Raw genomic sequence first — 23,067 nt, forward strand, 5'->3', positions numbered from 1 at the left:
TACTTACCGGCCGGTAAGGAAAACCCCCGAGAGATTTTCTGTGAGAGAGAATATCAAATTTAAGACTATTAAGTCGAGAGAAAACACTCAACGGCTCCGGACCCGCAATGCTAACCGCAGCGCGGAAAAACGAAGACTGAAGAGAGACACCTGTGGCAGAGAATATCATAGCATGCTGGGCATGCTCAGTGGCCTCACTGGGCCAGTCAAAAGTTTCTAGAAACTTTGACAGAAAGTTTTCCCGCCTGGGCTCCGTTCAGTGACGTCACCCATATGTGAGGACTAGTATCCTGCTTGTTCTGGGATAAATTCTCTTTCTTAGGAAGAGGAGAGTGAAAGCTGATAAAGCGTATCTGATCGCTTGCAATCCTGGGAGAATGATTTGACATTATCTTTCTATGAATGACCAAAATCTTGGAGTTTGAATGGGCCCTGTGTGGAAAACCCAATCCTTTGTGGAGGCATCCATCACTAACATAACTTAGTAGGAAGTAAGCAGAGTGGTGATCCCTTATGAAGGATACAGGGGTCTAGCTACCAGCGCAGTTCCTGTTTCATTTCTTGTGAAATTTCCACTTTGGCTCTCAGAGGTTGAGATAGCTGGTTCCACTGGGAGCATAGGTCCCATTTCAGGAGTCATATGTGAAGGCGGGTTAGTGACACTATGCAAATTGCAGCCACCTATGTGGCCCAGAACAATAAGAATTTCTCTGGCCATTGACTGATCTGGGTTCAACAGACTGTATACAAGGGATATGAGACTGTTCGCAAGATCTGACAGAAGAAATGCTCTCTCCTGTACAGAACCTATTCACACCTTCAATGAATTTGATTTTTTGGGAGAGAATTAGAGTCAATTTCTCCAAATTCATGAACCCCAATGATTGTAGTCGTAGTACTGATTTTTTGGAGAGGGGTTAGTACACCTTCCTGGAAATATTATGTCACAAGCCGGTCGTCCAAGTAAGGGAAGAATCTGATGCCTTGTCATCACCATATGTGCTGCTCCTACAGCAAAGCACTGAGCAAAGACCCTCAGTGTTGCCGAGATACCAAAGGGAAGCACTTTGTATTGACAATGGGAAGAGCACACCATAAAGCACAAATAATACAAGCAGAAGAGATGGATGAGAATATGAGCATAAGTGTTGCGTCTGTCGGTCTCAGATAGCTTCGACCTTTGTGCCTCACCTCTCTCTCTGCTAGCCTTGGGAAGATGGCTACCACCGCGTCTGCAAGCCCACTCTCCGGCGTCCCCGTAACGGTTATGGCAAAGCTTCAGGCCATGTTTCTCCTAAGGGCCTCCTAGGGTGTGCGCGCGCACGCCACCCACGTTTTTATCTACGTTATGGCGGGAACCTCGGGGGCGTCCCCCTCGAGTGATGTCACGCCATCCGGGTATTTAGCCTGTGCTTGTTTGCTAGCTCATGGAGTTAGCAAGGATTGGACTTGTCTGGTCTAAGCTACTCTGCTGCTTCCGTGCTGCCGCTGGAAGCTCTCTGCCCTTCGGGGTATTCTCTAACCTGGGTACCCGCTCCATGGGGGCCCTCTGCTTTCTTTCAGGTGCCTTACTGGGATCAGGAACTCGCTCCTCGAGGGCCTGCTCTCCCTGCCTCGGTGCCTGTAACCATCTACTTCTGCTTATTGGAATCGCTACCACACAGCTACCATCTAGTGAGTAATCTAACTATCAGTCTGTCTCATCTACAGCTCTGCTGCACTGGGAACCTGCAACCGGACTTCCCTAACAATCTCTGTGAGACGGGTCTCCTCTGTCGAGGATCCCTGGACTGCTATCTCTGGATTGCCTCACTACTGCCACCTCTGGTGGAATTCATCAGCTGTTCAATAAAAGATATCTGTGTTTGTGCATCCTGAGTCTAGCCTGGTACTGTGGCTCCCCACAGGGCTCCTCCCTCTGGGCGTGGTCACCTCCACAGTACCCCAAGAATCCACTCAAACACCTCTAACCATAACATATAAGCATCCTTTAGATCCAGAGTGCACATCCACTGCCCCCTCTGGATGAAGGGGTGGACTGTGTAGCAGGAATTCATTTTGAATTTCTTCCAAAGTATATGCTTGTTCAAGATTCTTACATTCAGGATGGGTCTCAGTCCCCCAGATTTCTTGGGATGATAAAAAAAAAGCGGGAGTAGAACCCTTGGCCATGGTGACAGAAGGAAATGGTTCTATTGCCACTGTTCAAGGAGCAACTCCAAGTGGAGCTGTATCAAGTGGGACAGATCCAGATTGAAGGCTGAGCAATGGGGAAACATGGAAAATCAGAAGAAACAGAACAGAGAATGCAGAAAAAATGTTAGTCCTTACTATTTCATAATATTCATCAATTTATTCAAAAAACTCCTGACTTAAACAAAATTATATTTTAACAATCAAAGTGTCCCCTGACACGGACACTGTATTTCGTCACAAAGGCTACATCGGGAGGGACAGAAAGGCTGAAGCTCATACACTGCAAAAGATTGAAACAACATTATAATGAAAGGACATAATCAGGGTTTACAGTAGGTGATGACAGCAGTAACTTACATATCGGGGAAACATTCAGAGAACATTCAAAAAGTTCAAAAAAATGTTGGGAGCTTGAACACAAAATTAATACACCAGTGAACTTAGAAATGCCAAGATTGACACCAACATCATTCTAATATCAGAAATTATAATCCAGAGGTTCAAAGCAGCTAATCACAATAACATACATGAGGAGCTTATGCAAAAACAAAAGTGAAAATGAAAAGTGAGCAGGAACTCATACAAACATGAAAACTCGTAGAGAAACGAAAGACCACCACAGCATACTTAAAATGCCAAGCTGGACGCCACAACATAATAATAGCAAAAGTTAACGGCTAATGAAAAAATTCCTAGCAGCTAATAGAGGCAGCGTACAAAAATATAGAAAAATGAAAGCTCGTACAAAAGTAAAAGGGACACTACGACAAATTTAAAAATGCCAACTTAGGCACCCACGATATAATTTGAATACCAAAAAACTATGACCAGAAATTAACAAGCGCTAACAAAGTTTTTAAACAATTAAAGCGGCAACTTGCCTATCGCAAATACATTCAAAAAACGTAGGAAGCTCATGTAAAATAAAACTGAAAATAAAAAAAATAAACGGGAGCTCATACAAAAATGAACGCTCATACAGAAGTCAAAGAGCACCACAGCAAACAAACTTAAAAACATTGAGCTAGGCGCTGTAGCATCATTCTCATAACAAAATTTACAAACAGAGTAAACAACAGATAATGAATACGGCAACATACCTGTCACAGATACATTTAGAAAAATGTCAGGATTTCTTACAAAGAATAAACACACCAGCAGAGATGCCAGGCTTGATGCCAAAACAGATAGCTCATCTGATATATGGGAGAACCATATCATCTAATATATGGGAGATCATCTGATATATGGGAGAACCAATCAGCATAGGGAAAGTGATGTTAATATTTAATAGTAATGAAAATAAACACTATGATCTTATAAAGAGATGAGAATAAATATACAAATAAATACACGAATCATAATGCTATTGTATAGTTGTGTGTCTATACATCCATGCACATTTACACAAAATGTATCCACTCAAAATCTGAATTGAGACCATGTGGGGATAGTGTCTGAAGACTTCATGATCTTGAGATCCCAGTGATGTTTGGTGATCATGCACAAACTCCTCCAGGTTGTGCTGGATTCCATCCCCTACTAAGAAGATAATTGCTAGGTTTGAAAGATGATCATAAACTTGGTCCAGGTATGCACTGGACTTGTTGAATTGCCTTTGGTTGACATGCTCATGCTGTTACTACTATAGAAGTAGAGGCAGAATCTGAGAATTGCCAGAAGGGACGTCTCTGGAAATACAGTCTTTTAAACTGTAGTAAGTTTGCCTTGCAGAATACTGTTGCTCCAGTCCTATAAATAGAGATTGGACCACAACATGCTATTCCTTTGAGCAACCATTTCTCTGAGCTTTTCTCTGTAAAGATACTCACCCAAGAATGGGATGTCTGCCAACTTATTGTGAACATCTTCGCACAGACTACTGGCATTCAACCAAGCCATGCAGCATGCTCCAATGGAAGCTGACGAGGCGCGTGCTGTCACAGATGGATTGAATAACATGGCGTATACACTCTTCTGCATCCAAGAGTGGCTAAGAGTATGTGATTCCAGCTTCACCAAGCGGAAGAAAAGGCTTCAGTTTGTGCATACTGTCATAAGTATTGACCATGTAGAACTGGTGAGCAGAGAACCATGCATTAAGCATAGAGCTTTGAAACACCTTTTTACCAAAGTTGTCCAGTAACCTGGGATCTTTCTCTGGCAGATTATTTGCATACATTCTTGTTTTCTTTGCTCTTTTAAGAGGCAATTCTGCCACACTGATTGATGGGGTAATTGCACTATCCCAAACCCCAGGGATGTTTGCACTTATATTTGAGATCTAGATTTCTTGCAGCTGGAGCACAAGAAATAGGACTTACCCACATTCTTGTTTGCAATTCTTGCAGGATATCATGGATTGGGAGAGCTGTGGGCTCTGGCGGTGTGTCCAGAATTTGGAGGAAACGAAAGATGTTTGCGTGAGGATCTTTAAATTATGCATATTAACACGGAGCACTTTCTCCAGTTTATTCAGAAACCCAGAGTAGAAAAGATCTTCCAGTGGAGACTAGGGTTCTGGAAGCTCTGGGTGGGGGATTAGAGGATGCCCATTGATCCCACTTTAGAGCCTGGAAGAGATGAAAGGACCTCAGTGATGAAGGAGGTGACTGAGCAGAAGTCCTTGGTCATCTTGGAGGGGTATATTCCTGGTGCACATCCTCTGACTGGCTGGATTCCACACAAGTGAATGCCATGGGCTACAATCAGCTCACGGGGGTTCTAATGGAGTGTCCATGTGAACTTGGGACACTGGGAACTCCTTCTCATTGGAGTAAATCTGATATCTTGGAAAGGAGGGTTGGAAGGTACATTTATCTGTAGTCACCAAAAAGGTAAAGAAGTCTTTCACCAATTCCGCTATTTGGCAGAGATGTGCCCTCTCTCCTGATAAGGGTGGTCTAACATCATCTTCTGATACTAGAATGGAATCCTACACATCTTCTGGGTTCCGCAAAATTTGGATTGGAAGCCAATTAGTGTGATCACTACTAGAGAGTAATGAGATCTGATGTAAACAAGTTGAGGGGTGCAGGGATCTGTCTGCTACAAGATACTGCCAGCTGCCCTCCCACTTTACTTGCAATCCTAAGTCAGTAAAAGACAATGTGTATTCTTCTCAGAAATAGACTTTTATTTATCAAATTTGGCAGGATATAGCTTCTAGAAAATAACAATTCCTATCTCTAACATCCTGGTCACTAAACATCAGTTTTCCCTAAAGAAAGTTCTGTACCATGGGTGGCGACAGACATGCCATAAACTTTCGCCTGCTTAATATATTAACTACTTTGGCTAACTTACTTACCCCTGATTCCAACTCTCCGCACCCAAGCAAGCACGTTCTCTCTCCAGACTCCAGGAAACACGCAGTCTTCTCCCTTCTTGATAGCAGGGAGTGCTGGTCTGCTTCTGGCCCCCCTTTCGCTTGCAGGGCCACTTCAGCACAGCTTCTCGCTCTCCAGGTTTTCTCCTAGGGTTTGTGCTCCTTTTCCTCCCTTCAGGGGGGTCCTTCACTTCAGCCTTCACCTCTTTTTGGTTTCATGGGTGCTATCTCCAAGGGGTCCTGTTGGTTCAGCCTCTCCTTTTTTGCCCCCTGTCTTATACTTCTCAGCTAATGAATATGCATAAACTCATGCATAACCGCGTGGTGGGTGAAGGGTCTTTTGCCACATTGCAGGTCTTTTCTCCCCTCCCCATTACTTCAGGAAGGGTCTGCCATGTTGCACGTCTTGTTCCCCCTCCCCATTTCTTTGGGGGGAGAACTGCCATGTCTGTATGCCAAGCTTTCTGCCAGTGCCAATGTTTCCTCCATTTCTGACTGCCCCCCCCTAAGTGTGAGGGTCTTTCTGACCTTTGCTTGCCTTGGCTCATCCATGGGACTTAAGCTGTCTGACTGGTTTTTTTGTTTGGACAGACATTTACAAAAAGGCAGATCTGATAAGGTATTCGTCAGTGAAACTGTTCAAAAGTTTCTTTGTTTTTCCACTGAGACAGTCTGTTTAGAGTTCATCTGGGTATAAGTCTTTCTCTTGCTGTGATAGTGCCTGGGGCCTGTCGGTTTCTTGGCTCTTATGATTCACATTTGATAATTCAGTAGTAAACATCAGCTGTCTCCATTCACTGGGGTCTCCAGATGTAGCATAGCTCATGTCCATAAGTAATGGATGTTCTCCTACCACAAATACAATCCTTGAAACCATTCACTGTGGCTTTTTTCTTACTGGATATTGTGAAGAAAAAATGTTTTTGTTTTTTGTTTTTTTTAAAGTAGCACTGAAAAGTGCTGCTTTGGGCTGCTGAAGCAGCAAGGCAATTTTTAAGAAAAAAGATTTTTACAGAAAAATAGAGAAGTAGAGGTACACATCCGTGCTGGTGCTAAGACAAAAAAAAGACTGAGGGGACTCAAGGAAACACCCAAATGGGAATTCCTGCACATGCTCAGTAGAACAAAAGATATAATAGCTAGGAGAGGTCTGTTCGGTGCCACCAGATGTCATTACTCATGTCATGGCTAAATCAGCCCATCTTGTCAAAAGAGAAAAGGTAATAATTATACTTGCTAATTGGGCACTCTAATAATTACTAGAGATGTGCAGTGGTAAAACGATTTGGTTCAGGCTTCGTTTTCGGCCCACTACGGGAAATTTAGTTCCCGCTGTTCGTGCTTTTTTTTTTCGGAGGACCATGATTTTCAGGTTAGCGCGCACTAATGGGAGTTAGTGCACACTAACATTTCAAAGTTAGCGCGCACTAAACCGAAACCAAATTTTTCAGAAATTCGGAAAAATTGCTTTCATTTTTCGGTTCTCCCAAACCAGGACGAATTAGACAATTTTGTTGAAATTGTCTAATTCGTGAAAAATGAATGCACATCCCTAATAATTACTACATTTTATTTTTTTAAAAATTACCAGAAAATATCTTACCTGAATAAAGGCAAGAGAGTTCTGAACATTTTCCAGGCAGCTGTTTTCTGGTGATACATACTGGTACCCTGAGATCTAAAATGTAAGCACATCAAAACTTCTCCATTACATTCCAAAGAATATTAAAACAAAAAATGTATTTTCAGGCATAAGCTTCAAACAAAAGTATTATGTGCTAAACAAGCTGGCAGATAAACTCATTAAATTATAGAAATAATTTTTAGATTAAATTACATAGTAAAATGAGCTTATCACTATTATATTTGATGTATTAAAATAAAGTCTGCTGGGCCATACCCAAAGGCAAATGTTTTGCATTTCAATGTAAAAGATTTTTTTTTTTGAGAATTTATTTCCAGACAATCCAAATGTGCTTGCTTTTTGTTTTATTCCTGGATCGAGTCTTCCATACCCCAGGTCAGCCTAGGCTGGATATGCTGCAGAGACTGTGTTCACAGCTCTGGGAGAAAGGAAGGGACTCATGGTCATAATGAGGGTCTCAGATTCCTCTACCACCTGCTTAATCTCAATCTCTTTTAGGACCTGAGAAATTATGGAGTATAGCTTCTCCTTCTGAAAGAGTCTGACCACATCCACATCCCCTAGGGAGACTGGCATGGATTCCTCATCTCTTCCTATCCTGCAGACGACCCATCAACCTCAGACACAGGGAGTCACTTCTCTTAGAGGGGCAAGATGGAACCTCAGATTCCCCTGGAGGTTCTAACTTCCGCAGCTTGGCTGGATGTGGCACCTCCTTGGAGAATGGCTGCTTCATTGACGCCTCCCTTCTTGGCCAGAAAAGCTTTGTGCATTAAAAGGACAAATTCAATTTAAAAGATCTCTCCAGCCTCAGTCTCCCCATCTGGGGAGTCTGCAACTACTTCAGAGCCCTACTGGGCAGTATCTGAGGATTCAATTGTTAAGAGCCACCTCCCACAACATTTTGTAAAACACAGAAACCAGACTCAAAATGGCCATGGTTCCTGTGCTGCTGAGCAGAACAGCACACCGCCTGCCTCAGCATCTTATGGTCATTTTTGACATCTGACCACTGACTGTTTTCCTCCTGCTGCGGCACTAGCAGTCAGCGAACTGTCTTCCCGACAGTCGATGTAGGGCCCATTACAGCCCCAAAGATTGACGTTTGGTGCACTTGTCTCCGCAGGTTACTTATAGCATTTCCCGTGCTCAGTGGGAGCAGCCATGCCAAGGCCTCCCGCGGACAAACTCCCCATCTATCAGGTCAACCGCTCACAGTCACACCAAAGCTTCAGCTATACTCAGAAGCCAATCCTCTGCCCTCAGGACAACTGAAAACATTCCCCCTCTCCTCCACAGAGACAGTGTCGCAGCCTAGGCTCCTTCCTGTTCAACAGCACTTTTTTTTTTTTTTTACCAGTGTTTAAATATTTTTTAATCTTAAGACAGAGCTTTCCCACAAAAGAAATAAGAAATATATACTTTCCTGAAGCTGGCTTCTCAATGCCACAAGATCCTTAAGGAGCGAGGGAAACAAGATAGAAAATGAGGAAGCCAGCCTACTGGCTTCTAAGAAAACTAAAAAGTCATGGGATAGGAGGCAATGTCCTTTGGTAGATTGCAAGTTGGACAGGAAACAGACAGTAGGATTAAATGGTCAGTTTTCACAATGGAAAAAGATAAACAGTGGAGTGCCTCAGGGATCTGAACTTGGACTGGTGCTTTTTAAAATATTTATAAATGATCTGGAAAGGAATACGACGAGTGAGGTGATCAAATTTGCAGATGACACAAAATTATGCAGAGTAGTTAAATCTCAAGCAGATTTGTTGCGTCTGAGGTGGACCCTTGGGCAGAGGTGGGGTTGACGCAACCCGTAGGTGAGGACCTACAGGTCCCCACCATCGGCAGGTGGAGTGGGCTGAAGGTAGAGGCCACTGGAGCTTCACCTATACCAACCCTCATTCCCCACAGGTTGAGCCCTTGGGTGCCGAGGCCAGCAGGACTTAGGTGGGCCTCGAGGTTGGTGACAAGAGTAGTTGGTTCAGCCCAGAGACAGCAGACGATAGGTGGCAAAGTCCTACCCTGGACTGGGTGCGGTACTGGAACTCAGGCGCCAATAGAACGGAGATTAACTGGAGGCACTTGAGCAAAAGTAGGCCAAAGCCTAATAAGTCCATGTCCAAGGGAGTAGGCTAGGAGAGTCATCAATGTCAGGCTTGGATCAGGGCTGGCGGCAAAGCAGAGGTCGTGGCAAGCAATGCTGAGTTCTAATCACGGAGAAGTCAATAGAGTTAGTCAATCAAGGCGATGGTCTGATCTCGGAAAAATCAAATAGCGAAGTCAATCAAAGCAATGGTCTGATCACGGAGAAGTCAATAGCGTAGTCAGGAGTAGCAGAGGTCTGGGTCTGGAGATAGGCAGCAGCGTAGTCAGGTGTAGTCAGGTGTAGCACAGGTCTGGGTCTGGAGATAGGCTGAAGCGTAGTCAAATAAAGCAAGGTCGATATCTGTAAAGTCAGTCCAACATATAGACAGGGCAGGAACGAGGAAGACAGGAACCAGGAACAACGAAAGTCTGGAACAGGCGTAGAGAGGATTCTCTAGCAGCAAGTACTTGAGTAGTGAGGAGACCTGTTGCAAAGGCAACGTTAGGGAGCGGAGCCTGAGCTTAAATACACTGAAGGGTTTGACGTCATCCGGGGCCGCAGCCAGGTTCCCGCCACGGGCGCTTCGTAAGGATCAGTGGTGCGCACGCGTGTGCCTAAGGAGGGGCATGGCGCGAGTGGTGGCGTCTCGCCGCGGGCCATATGGAGAGGCCCGACGAGCAATGGCATCTTGACCTGCAACACTGGGGACCACGGCAGAGCCGGAGGCACTGGGGGTGGCCCAAGGTCGGAGCTGGCGGCCCATCGCCGCCAGCGAGTGGAACCAGCAGCTGGAGTCTGTGAAAGAAGGTGAGAGGGCCATGCCTTGGGTCTGCCGCAGACGGCACGCATAACAGGATTGTGATGAATTGCAGGAGACCATTTTGAGACTGGAAGATTGGGCTTCCAAATGGCAGATGAAATTTAATGTGGACAAGTGCAAAGTGATGCATATAGGGAAAAATAACCCTTGCTATAGTTACGCAATGTTAGGTTCCATCTTAGGAGTTACCACCCAGGAAAGAGATCTAGGCATCATAATGGATAATACATTGAAAAAGTCAGCCCAGTGTGCTGTGGCGATCAAAAAAGCAAACAATGTTAGGAATTATTAGGTAGAGAATGGAAAATAAAACAGAGGATGTCATAATGCCTCTGTATCACTCCATGAGGAGACCGCACACCTTGAATACGGTGTGCAATTCTGGTCATCACATCTCAAAAAGGATATAGCTGCACTGGAGAAAGTGCAGAGAAGGGCAACCAAAATGATATTGGGCATGGAATGGCTGCCCTATATGGAAAGGCGAAATAGTTAGGGCTGTTCAGTTTGGAGAATAGACAACTGAGGGGTGATATGATAGAAGTCTACAAAATCATGAAAGGACTTGTACAAATTAATGTAAATCAGTTATTTACTCTCTCAGATAATAGAAGGACCAGGGGGCACGCCATGAAGTTAGCAAGTAGCTCATTTAAAACAAATCAAAGAAAATTCTCTCTCACTCAGCACATAGTTACTCTGGAATTCATTGCCAAGAGGATGTGGTTACAGCAGTTAGTGTTACTGGGTTTAAAAAAGGTTTGGGTAAGTTCCTAGAGGTTAAATCCAAAAACTGCTATTATGGTAATTAATAAGCAATAGTAGCTTGTGATCTATCTAAAGTTTGGGTACTTGCCAGGTACTTGTGACTTGGATTGGCCACTGTTGGAAACAGGATATTGGGCTTGATGGACCCTTGGTCTGACCCAGTATGGCATTTTTTATCTTCTTATGTTTATGACTATCAAATTCCACCAACAAAACTAGGGGGAAGTCACAAAAAAGGGCCACTAGCCCCTAAATTTTAGCAAGTAACACATTTAAAACAATTCGGAGAAAATTCTCACACTCAACACACAATTAAACTCTAGAATTCATTGTCAGAGGATGTGGTTTCAGCAGTTAGTGTTACTGGGTTTAAAAAAAAGTTTTAGATAAGTTCCCGGAGAAGTCCATAATCTGCTATTAATCTAAATTGGGGAATAGTTACTGTTTATTACTGGTATTAGTAGCATGGGATTTATTTACTAAGTATTGTATCCTGGATTGGCCACTGTTGGAAACAGGATGCAGGACTTGACAGACCCTTGCTCTAACCCAGTATGGCAACTTCTTATGTTCTTATTTCACCACTGGGATGGCCCTTGGATACAGCCTAAAATGCCTAGGAGCAATTTGTCCTTTTGTCCATTGACTGCAAGTTTTTGCACCTCCACCATCTACTGAGGACAGAATATACTAAGCAACTGTAGGTAGTACACTGTCTTAAGTATCAGAGGTATAGAAAACCTTTTCGTCTCTCTCTACATCTGCTGATAAGAAAAAAAAAACCATGCGTCTGGACTGATCGGTGGGGGGAGGGGGGGCGGGACACGATAAAGATGTTTTGCTGTGTACCTAGCTTTTTCTGTGTATTCATTTTCTGGATTATGCCTTTTTTTTTTTTTTAACACCTGATGCATTAGCATACTATTAGCTTACTGTAGAAAAAGACAAATATGGCCCATCTAGTCTTCCCATTCGTCCAATTAATTTAGCATTAAAGGGGCTCTTAGAGAAGATAAAGCCATTGCAGAAAGACTAAATGAATTCTTTGCTTCCATGTTTACTAATGAGGATGTTGGGGAGATACCAGTTCCGGATATGGTTTTCAGGTGTGATGAGTCAGACGAACTGAACAAAATCACTGTGAACCTGGAATATGTAGTAGGCCAGATTGACAAACTAAAGAGTAGCAAATCACCTGGACCGGATGGTATGCATCCTAGGGTACTGAAGGAACTAAAAAATGAAATTTCTGATCTATTAGTTAAAATTTGTAACCTATCATTAAAATCATCCATTGTACCTGAAGACTGGAGGTTGGCCAATGTAACCCCAATATTTAAAAAAGGCTCCGGGGCGATCCGGGTAAATATAGACCAGTGAGCCTGACTTCAGTGCCGGGAAAAATAGTGGAAACTATTCTCAAGATCAAAATCGTAGAGCATATAGAAAGACATGGTTATTGGAACACAGTCAACATGGATTTACCCAAGGGAAGTCTTGCCTAACAAATCTGCTTTCCTTTTTCTTGAAGGGGTTAATAAACATGTGTATAAAGGTGAACCAGTAGATGTAATGTATTTGGATTTTTAGAAGGCATTTGAAAAAGTCCCTCATGAGAGGCTTCTAAGAAAACTAAAAAGTCATGGGATAGAGGGCGATGCCCTTTCATGAATTACAAACTGGTTAAAAGACAGGAAATAAAGAGTAGGATTAAATGGTCAAATTTCTCAGTGGAAAAGGGTAAACAGTGGAGTGCCTCAGAGATCTGTACCTGGACCGGTGCTTTTCAATATATATATATAAATGATCTGGAAAGGAATACGACGAGTGAGGTTATCAAATTTGCGGATAATACAAAATTATTCAGAGTAGTTAAATCACAAGCGGATTGTGATACATTACAGGAGGACCTTGCAAGACTGGAAGATTGGGTATCCAAATGGCAGATGAAATTTAATGTGGACAAGTGCAAGGTGTTACATATAGGGAAAATTAACCCTTGCTGTAGTTACATGATGTTAGGTTCCATATTAGGAGCTACCACCCAGGAAAAAGATCTAGGCATCATAGTGGATAATACTTTAAAATAGTCAGCTCAGTGTGCTGCAGCAGGCAAAAAAGCAAACAGAATGTTAGGAATTATTAGGAAGGGAATGTTAATAAAACGGAAAATGTCATAATGCCTCTATATCACTCCATGATGAGACCGCACCTTGAATACTGTGTAAATTCTGGTCACCGCATCTCAAAAAAGATATAGTTGCGATGGAGAAAGTACAGAGAAGGGCAACCAAAATGATAAAGGGGATGGAACAGCTCCCCTATGAGGAAAGGCTGAAGAGGTTAGGGCTGTTCAGCTTGGAAAAGAGACGGCTGAGGGGGGGATTTGATAAAGGTCTTTAAGATCATTAGAGGTCTTGAAGGAGTAGATGTGAATCGGTTATTTACTCTTTTGAATAATAGAAGGACTAGGGGGCATTCCATGAAGTTAGCAAGTAGCACATTTAAGACTAATCGGAGAAAATTCTTTTTCACTCAACGCACAATAAAGCTCTGGAATTTGTTGCCAGAGGATGTGGTTAGTGCAGTTAGTGTAGCTGGGTTCAAAAAAGGTTCGGATAAGTTCTTGGAGGAGAAGTCCATTAACGGCTATTAATCAGGTTTACTTAGGGAATAGCCAGGGCTATTAATTGCATCAGTAGCATGGGATCTTCTTAGTGTTTGGGTAATTGCCAGGTTCTTGTGGCCTGGTGGAAACAGGATGCTGGACTTGATGGACACTGGGTCTGACCCAGCATGGCAATTTCTTATGTTCATTATAATTACCATCACTTCCTTAGCTATCCACTATAATTATTTCATGCTTTCTTGAATTCAGATACTGTTTTTGTCTTCACCACTTCTACTGGGAAGCTGTTCCACACATCCACCACCCTTTCTCTTAAAATAAATATTTCCTAAGACTTCTCCTGAGTCTAACCCCTTTCAACTTTATCTCATGACCCTTCATTCCAGAACCTCCTTTCCATTAAGAGAGACTCACCTCCTGTGCATGGAAACCTTTGACATATTTAAATGTCTCTCTCATATCTCACCTTACCTCCAGGGTGTACATGTTTAGTTTTTTTAAGTCTATCCCCATATGCTTTAGAACAAAGAACACTGAACATTTTAATTGCCACTCTCTGGACCGAATCCATCTTCTTTATATCCTTTTGAAGGTGTAATCTCCAGAATTGTACACAATATTCCAAGTGAGACCTTCTGTATACAGAGTCAAAATCGCCTCCGTTTTTCTGCTGATCATTTTGCAGTCAAGCATCTTTCTGTCGTTTATCATTGCTTTATTCAATTGTTTGGCCAACTTAAGATCATCAGATATAATTACCCCCAGATTATACTCTTCCTTTGTGCTTAGAAGAATTTCACCTCCAATACTGTACCTTTCCCTTGGGTTTTTGCATACTAAATGCATTAGTCTGCATTTTTAGCATTAAATCTTACCTGCCAGACCTTAAACCATTCCTTAAGCTTTGCTAGATCCCACGTCATGTTTGCCAACCTTCCTGGCTGTCTATCCTGTTACAGATTCACTTGTGGATGTCCTGAAAACCAGACCAGTTTGTGGCACTCTAGGACCAGAGTTGCCTACTCCTGTCCTAAATGGTTAATAAGAGTCGATTTCACTGTTTTTATAGACAACCAATGTACAAAGTTTGAAAGGGGGTAGACTCAGGTGAAATCTTAGGAAATATTTCTTACAGAAAGGGTGGGGACTTCCGGCAATGACGTCAGCCAAGCGGCAGCGCTCAACGGCGACATATGCTTGATTTGTCCCCAACTAGTAAGGGCCATGTTGATCAGCTGCGAGAGACTCTCAATAGTTGTTTACATCAAAGAGCTTCCAAATCACTCCGCTATTACCAATATCAACTATACAAACATGGCAATCAGCCCAGTAAAATGCTAGCTCATTTAATTAGACCCTGAAATCAGAAAACAGTTATTGCAGGGATTAGGAACCATAGGGGTCATTATGTGACTGCTCCCACGGATATAGTAACCAGGTTCTTAGAGTATTATACAGCTCTTTATGGGAAAAAGGGACAAAATCCTGCTGTCACGACCTTATTTTTCCAAAAGATAAAATGGCCATGCTTATCTTTGGATCAGCAATTACTACTAAATTGCTGACCAAGAAATATATTCGGTGGTCCAGGGCTTGAAGCAGGAGAAGGCTGCAGGGCCGGATGGACTAGGGGCAGAATTCTATAAAATTCTTAAATTTCACCTTCTGTCCCTACTTTCTAAATTTTATAATGAGCTAGTTAATACTATGGAATTACCCGCTGCGACTAATCAATCAGTTATCATTGTTTTACCAAAAAAAGGGAAGGACCCAGCAGATGTTGGCTCATATAGACCCATCTCCCTGCTAAATGTAGACCTTAAAATACTGGCGGCTGTGTTGGCGGCCTTCCTAAATCAAATTTTACCCACTCTAATTGGTGAGGATCAGACAGGGTTTGTTAGGGGTCACCAGGGAGTGCGGCATGTAAGGCGCCTTATAGCGGCTTTAAGTTATCATTCTGCAGAGGAAGCCATGATCCTGAGTTTCGACGCGGAAAAGGCCTTCGACTCAGTGTCCTGGGATTACTTATTTTGGATGTTAGGTCAATATGGCTTTACCGGGGCGTTTAACGTGGCTTACGACCCTATATAAAAACCAGTGCCCGTATTTTGCTGAATGGAGCCCTTACGGACTCTTTTGTGCTCCAATGTGGAGTGAGACAAGGATGCCCCCTTTCCCCGCTCTTATTTGTACTAGCTGTTGAACCCTTGGCCATACAATTGTGGGAAGAAAAGGGTTTCTCGGGGCTCAGCCTCAGTGGTCATCCTCTAAAGATAGCGCTCTTTGCGGACGACGTACTATTATTTGTGGGGCGACTCCGTAGTAGTTTGCCTATTATCAATATTTTTGAGCAATTTAGTGAGATAGCGGGGTTGAAGATCAATTATTCTAAGTCTGAAGCGTTAGATCCACGGCTGCAGCACACCTGGCAAGGCTCTTTCCCCTTTGTGTGGGCGCCTGGGAAGCTCAGATATTTGGGAGTTTGGGTCCCTAGGGATCTTCATCTTTTATATGACCTTAATATCACGGATATGATTACCAAAATCCTATCGCAGTTGACTGCATGGTGCCCTCTCCTGCTGAGTTTTTTTGGCAGGTGTGCACTGCTAAAAATGATCATTGTACCCAGACTTTTATATCTTTTACATATGCTTCCATGCTGGTTAACAGTTCGGGATGTACAACTCCTGTGTGCAGGGCTGTCTAGGTTTCTCTGGAAGGGTAAGAGGGCACGTATAACGTACACTGTTTTGGAACATCCTAGGGAGGCGGGAGGTTACGGGCTGCCTGATTTCTGGCTATATAATGCAGCATGCCAGCTGCGGTTTGTGGGGGAATGGAGCATCAACCAATATTGTTATTTTGATGCGGGTTTATTGAATAACATGGCTGCCCCCTGGTCACCTCTCTCTCTTCCTCAGCTAAACCCGGTAAGGTTGCACGTGCTGGTCTTTCCAAGATGTTTAATTTACCCCTGCATAAAGGCCTGGAGGTGGTTACGACGGCTGAGTAGCCTGCAAGGACTCGCGTCTTTGTTGACTCCATTGCTAGGAAATTTGGACTTTCGTCCAGGCCGAGACTGTAGGGGTATTTTTCAGACCTGAGCTGCTAAGGGGGTGGTGTATCTTTTCCACATGTTTGATCCTGAAACTCATGAACTCGTGGATTTTCACACCTTAACGGCTTGGTGCGGAATATAAGCGCAGGGATCATCTGACCTTACTGGCATCTCGCTGGTCGACTATCCTGGACAGTGAAGTGATACCTGATCACATGCAGTGTTGGTTCAAATCCCTACATACACAGAACCCAGATTTGGGGCTTCGGGAGTTACAATATCGACTTCTGCATTTATCGTATTATTATGATGATGTGCGGCGCTTCCGGATGGACCTCACGGATTCCCCGCTCTGCATCAAGTGCGACAAAGAGGAAGGCACTTTGCTGCATCATCTCCTTCACTGTACGACTGTCCGTCTTTTCTGGACTCAGGTTTTTCAAGTTCTCTCTCAGTGTACAAGTATCACCGCACAGCATGCTGGCATCATGGCGGTTACACATTCTCTTCGTAGTCCTCTTCTTTGTCCACTTTCGAAGGCCAAATTTGGTCGTTTAGCGATGTTATTGGCATGTAGGACCATTTTGTCATTTTGGGTGGAACCGAACACTTCTCCCCCTGTTACAGCTTGGTATTACCGGATGGCATCTGAGCTCCAACTGGAACGCATGGACTGTCTTTCGGGACATCGTACAAGAGATAAAATGTATGAGGACTGCTGGCAGGCTTTTTTTTTAGGGGCCTCCCTAGCGAGATGCAGGCGAATTTACACACTGCTGGATACTCTAGTTTGGGCTTAATTTCTTCCTTGTCTCTGGGGGGGAGGGGGGGTTGGGGTATGTAGTGCAGTGGCTGGTAGATGTATGATTTGTGTGTGTGAGAGAGACAGTGTTTTGTGGGTGATGGGAAAATGATTAGGCTTGGGAGTTGTATAAGTGTCTTTGGGGTGGTAGGGCGGGTTGACCTTGGATGTGTAAAAGGAAAAAGGAAAAACAAAGGACTGGGGCTTGTGAAAGGCTATGTTTTATCTTTAGTTTTACACTCTTTATGGTGCTTGTTCTTTCATATTGCGGCTTGACTCATTCGTTGAAACTGTTTATTTTTGTATACTGTTCAGCGTGCTGCTCTCTTTGCATGGCCTTGTACAACCCTTGACCAATAAAAATTATTCTGACAAAAAAAAAAAGAAAGGGTGGTGGATGTGTGGAACAGCACACTATACATGCCTAAAAAGGCTGTATACAGGCAAGACAATTTTACAACTGGCCTCTCAAGAACAAGGAGGAGAGAAACTGCAGCACAGAAAAGTCTGCACAAACTGTATCTGTACGTAAATGGAAAGAGTCATATTGGCAGACGTGTCAGTGGCTTTTTCATTAGCATTAAATTCACAACAGTAAAAAAGAACACAAAGAGAAATACTAACACTGAACTCTTTTCAACAACAAAATGCATACCAAGAAACAATATCTCCATTAGGTTTCTGACTTCAGCAGCACTAAAAACACCAGATAACTCTGCATCTCCATTTTTTCTATTTTGCACTCTATTGTGTTTACTTAAATAAAAACCTCAGCTATTTGGGTTTTCTTGTTTGTTTTGTTTTGGATTTTTTTAACTAGTGAACAAATATTAAAATAAAATTTTCAAATTACATGAGCTTGAACAGGTATGAAAAACTGATTTGGTGTTTGCAAATGGTCCACAGTAGTATAAGCTTTGTGCTGAAGTTTGGATGAAGCTGACCGATCAGACTTGGGTGCATCTTGTAAGTAACCCTCCTGTTCCACTTTTCTCCGCATAGTGGAATTCCAGTGATTTTTGATTGAATTATCAGTCCTAAAATAAAAAAGAAAAAGACCATTTGTTTCTTGTATCATCTTCCTCAAGGTTTTAAACTGTAAAAATGAACATATACACATTTTCAAGATGATTTTCAAAAATTGTAAATACATTTTAAGGCATTTATTCACCATCCTTAAGAAGAGATTACTAAAGATCAAGCAGGATCCAAAATGACAGGAGCATGGGCACCTGGATATACTGAATGAGACAAGAGATGTCATCTATATTATCAAGTGTGAGATAACTTGTGACTTTTTTGTTAACATAGCTCTTCCCAGAGTTTTAGAGAAATTGCAAAACAATTTCAATTTTTTAAAATGTTGAAACACTATTAAAATGCACAAGAATGGAAATGTAAAATACACTATTTGCTTGTTGAATACTAATAAAAAATGATTTTTATTACTTCATGGCAACATTTTAAAAAATCCAGTAAATATAATTTATTTAAATTATTTTCGCCATAATATTGGGAATCCCTCCCCAGTAATATTGCATCCCATCAAGCCTTATTAAGCATCCCTGCCAAAGTTCAGCCACTGATGTATAGAACTTGGAAATTAAAAAATGAGAAATTACTACTTACCTGATAATTTCCTTTTCTTTAGGATAGTCAGATGAATCCAGAACTAGTGGGTTATGCACCTCTCTACCAAACTGAGCAAAGCTGACATCACAGTATGGGGGTAATTTTCAAAAGGAGTTACATGTGTAAATGTAGCTACTATTGTAGCAATTTTCAAAAGCCATTTACTCAAGTAAAGTGCACTTATGTGAGTAAATCCTATAGACAAGTCAATGGCATATATTGTAGCAATTTTCAAAAACCCACTTACTCGAGTAAAGTGAATTTACTCCAGTAAACCTGGTTTTTACTCGAGTAAATGCTTTTTAAAATCAGGCCCTTAATATATACTGCAGTGACATCAGCCTGCCAGTATTCTCTTCAAAAGCCAACTGTGGACATACTATCAAAAACTTGATCAATAACAGATAACTATTTCAGTACTCAGCCAACAGGAAACACAGAGTTCAGACAAAGAACGTATGAACACCAGTCTAGGGACTGGACTAATATTTACCAGTAACCCCTAGAACACAGCCACACAGGACCACCAAAGCCCAAACATTCGGCAGCCAAGGATGGAAAGCTGGATTCATCTGACTATCCTAAAGAAAAGGAAATTATCAGATATGAAGAAATTTCTCATTTCTTAACATCTAGTCAGATGAATCCAGATCCAGTGGGATGTACCCAAGCTACTCCCAAACAGGGCAGGAGGCTATCCACGGTCCACGCAAACCGCACATGAAAAGGCTGCGTCCTCTCGGGCTTGCACATCCAAACGATAATACCTGGAAAAGGTGTGTAAGGAGGACCACATTGCAGCTCAGCAAATGTTGACAGGAGACAACAATTAAACTTCCGCCCATGACACTGCCTGAGCCCTAGTGGAATGAGCCCTAACCTGACTAGGCAATGGCTGTTCAGCATCCACATATGTGGCCGTGACCACCTCTTTAATCCACTGAGCTATTGTAGCCCGCGAAGCCAGCTCATCATGTTTACTGCCACCGTAGAGGACAAATAGGCAATCCATCTTCTGGAAAGGTTCAGAAACCTCCAGATACCTCACAATATGTCTCTTGATAGCCAAAGGGCACAATAGGCGATATTCCTCCACATCTCTTTCCCTATCCAGAGATGGCAGGAAAATGGACTGATTCAAGTGAAAATCTGAGACCACTTTTTGCAAAAAGGAAGGAACAGCACGCAGCTGTATTGCCCCTGAAGTCACTCGGATGAACGGCTCCTGGCAAGACAAGGCCCACAGCTCGGAAATTCAACGCGTAGAGCAAATTGTCACAAGAAACACAGTTTTCAAGGTCAGTAACTGCAAGGAAAGGTTATGCATCGGTTTAAACGTAGGGCCCGCGAAGAAATCCAAAACAAGATTAAGACTCCACAAGGGCACCAGTAACCGCAAGGGATGATGAAGATGTTTCACTCCTTTCAAAAAAATGGATCACATCTGGATGAACTGACAAGGGACCACTATTCACCTGACCTCTGAAACAGATAAGAACCACTACTTGTTCCTTTAAGTAATTAAGGGCCAACCTTTTATTCAATCCATCCTGCAAAAATTCAAAAATGAGTGGGATCTAACCAAACGAGGAAGTACAAGTTGATCTTCACACTAAGCCTCAAATACTCGCCAAACCTGCACATAGGCCAAGGAAGTGGAGAACTTTCTCGCTCATAGCAAGATGGCAATCACCGCAGTAGAATATCCACACTTCAGCAAGCAAGCCCTCTCAAGGGCCATACCAAAAGACAAAATTGAGTTAAACCTTCATGAAGAACAAGTCCCTGTCACAACAGATTCCTGTGTGCCAGAAACCAGAGCAGGGAGTCTACCAAGAGCCTTTGCAGATCCGCATACCATGGTCTCCTGGGCCAATCTGGTGCCACTAGAAGCACTATCCCTCTGAGACCCTCAACTCTCCGAACCATTCTGCCCAACATGGGCCATGAGGAAAAGGCATACAGCAACTTGTTCTCCGGCTATTCCTGCATGAAAGGATCAATACCGAAGGATTTCGCATCTCTCCTGCGACTGAAGAATCAAGGAATCTTCGCATTGCGAAAAGTCACCAGCAGGTCTAGAAACGGAAGGCCCCAGTGATCCACTCTCAGGTAGTCTGACAATACCCATTCTCCTGGGTCCAGACTCTCCCTTCTGACAAAGTCTGCTCTCACAATATCTCTTCCTGCAATGTGTGAGGCCGAGATGTCCTGAAGATGCACTTCCATCCAATCGATAAGTTGGTCCATCTCCTGCGACATTTGCTGGCTCTTGGTTCCTTGATGTAAGCCAGTGTCATAACATTGTCCAACTTTATCTGGACCAATCAACCCTGCAACCTGTCACTGAACTGCAAGCACGCCAAGCAGATCGCCCGGGCTTCCAGCCAATTGATGTTCCAGAGAGACTCTTCTGCATTCCAGCACCCTTGCGCCATCAGTTCCTGAAAGTGAGCTCCCCAACCCTGGACGCTTGCTTCTGTCGTGAGTACTAACCAGTCTTGTGATTTTAGGGAAACTCCCTTTCTTAGGGAGTTGTAGCCACCACTGTAGTTGAGAGCAGACCTCCATCAGCAGGTGGAGCTGAATCGAATTGTCCTGGGACTATGGGCTCCAATGAGACAACAGGGAGCACTGAAGAGGACGCATATGCGCCCTTGCCTATGGCACCACTTCCTGGGTTGCCATCATCAGAGTACCTGTTGGGCGAATAGTATTTATCAGACGCACCTGCACCATCAACTTTTGAATACGACCTTCCAGCAGGAAAACCCTGCCCTGTTTCATGTTGAACCGAACACTGAGATACTCTAGCAACTGAGAAGGCTGAAGACTGCTCTTGACCAGGTTCACCACCCAACCAGGTTCCTCCAACAGGGAAATTGCCTTGTGGGTCACAAAGCCTGAATCAGTCAAATACGGGTGTACTAGGACCTTGTCCTCTCTCAACTCTGCTGCCACCACTACCATAACCATGGAAAAGGTTCTGAGTGTGGTGTCCAGACAAAAAGGCAGCACCCGAAACTGATAATGGCATCCGAAAACTGTGAATTGCAGAAACCGTTGGTGCTCTAGTCAGATGGCAATATGTAGGTATGCCTAAGCCAAGTCCAGGGAGGTCAGAAATTCCCCTGACTGCATGGCCATTATGACTGAGCACAATATTTCTATGTGAAAATGAGTCACCCGCAAATGACAGTTGACCCCTTTGAAGTCCAGGATGGGACAAAAGGAGCCCCCCTTTCATGAGCACAACAAAATAAATGGAAAGCAGAATTGCTTACCTGTAACAGGTGTTCTCACAGGACAGCAGGATGTTAGTCCTCACATATGGGTGACATCATCAGGATGGAGCCCAATCACGGAATACTTTTGTCAAAGTTTCTAGAACTTTGACTGGCACCTACTGGGCATGGCCAGCATGGTACTAACCCTGCATCCAGTAGGGATCTCCCTTCAGTCTCATGTATAGTAAAAGAGCATGCGAAAAATAAAACAGCAAATCGCAAGCGTACCCAACTCTGAGGGGTGGCGGGTGGGTTTCGTGAGGACTAGCATCCTGCTGTCCTGTGAGAACACCTGTTACAGGTAAGCAACTCTGCTTTCTCACAGGACAAGCAGGATGGTAGTCCTCACATATGGGTGAACAACAAGCTGAGGATGCCCGAGCATGTACCAAAGTACCCAAAGACGTGCAACAAGCACAACAGGAGGGGTGATTTTGGAGAACGGGCAGCCTGAAATCCCAGCGGGCCGTGGTAGGAAGTTGGGTATTAAGCTGAGAACAAATTGCGCAGAACTGACTGGCCAAAAAGTGAATCTTGTGCGCCAGCCTCGTCTAGGCAATAGTGGGCTGCAAAAGTGTGGAGAGAACTCCAAGTAGCAGCTCTGCAGGTGTCAGCAAGAGGTTCAGACAGAAGGTGTGCTACCGACGTTGCCATTGCTCTGAGTGCGCTTTTACGTGCTCCTGTAGCGGAAGGCCTGCTTGTTGGTAGCAGAAAGAAATACAGTCTGCCAACCAGGAGGACAGGATCTGCTTTCCCACCGGGATACCCAGTTTAATGTCATTGAAAGATACAAATAGCTGGGTGGACTTC

At 43.5% G+C, this 23,067-nt stretch overlaps 1 protein-coding gene across 2 annotated transcripts in view; it reads right to left on the reverse strand.

Moving 5' to 3' along the window:
* Positions 1 to 23,067, reverse strand: part of MYBL1 (MYB proto-oncogene like 1) — a 489,278-nt gene that overhangs the window by 289,060 nt on the left and 177,151 nt on the right. For both annotated transcript variants that reach the window (XM_029591403.1, XM_029591402.1), the window contains 2 exons: positions 18,192 to 18,375; positions 7,128 to 7,202 (listed from right to left, as the gene is read on the reverse strand). In XM_029591403.1, the coding sequence (XP_029447263.1) occupies positions 7,128 to 7,202; positions 18,192 to 18,375 (259 nt within the window). The remainder of the gene's footprint in view (positions 1 to 7,127; positions 7,203 to 18,191; positions 18,376 to 23,067) is intronic.

This window comes from Rhinatrema bivittatum, chromosome 2 (assembly GCF_901001135.1).
Source record: "Rhinatrema bivittatum chromosome 2, aRhiBiv1.1, whole genome shotgun sequence".
NCBI classification, from domain to species: domain Eukaryota; kingdom Metazoa; phylum Chordata; class Amphibia; order Gymnophiona; family Rhinatrematidae; genus Rhinatrema; species Rhinatrema bivittatum.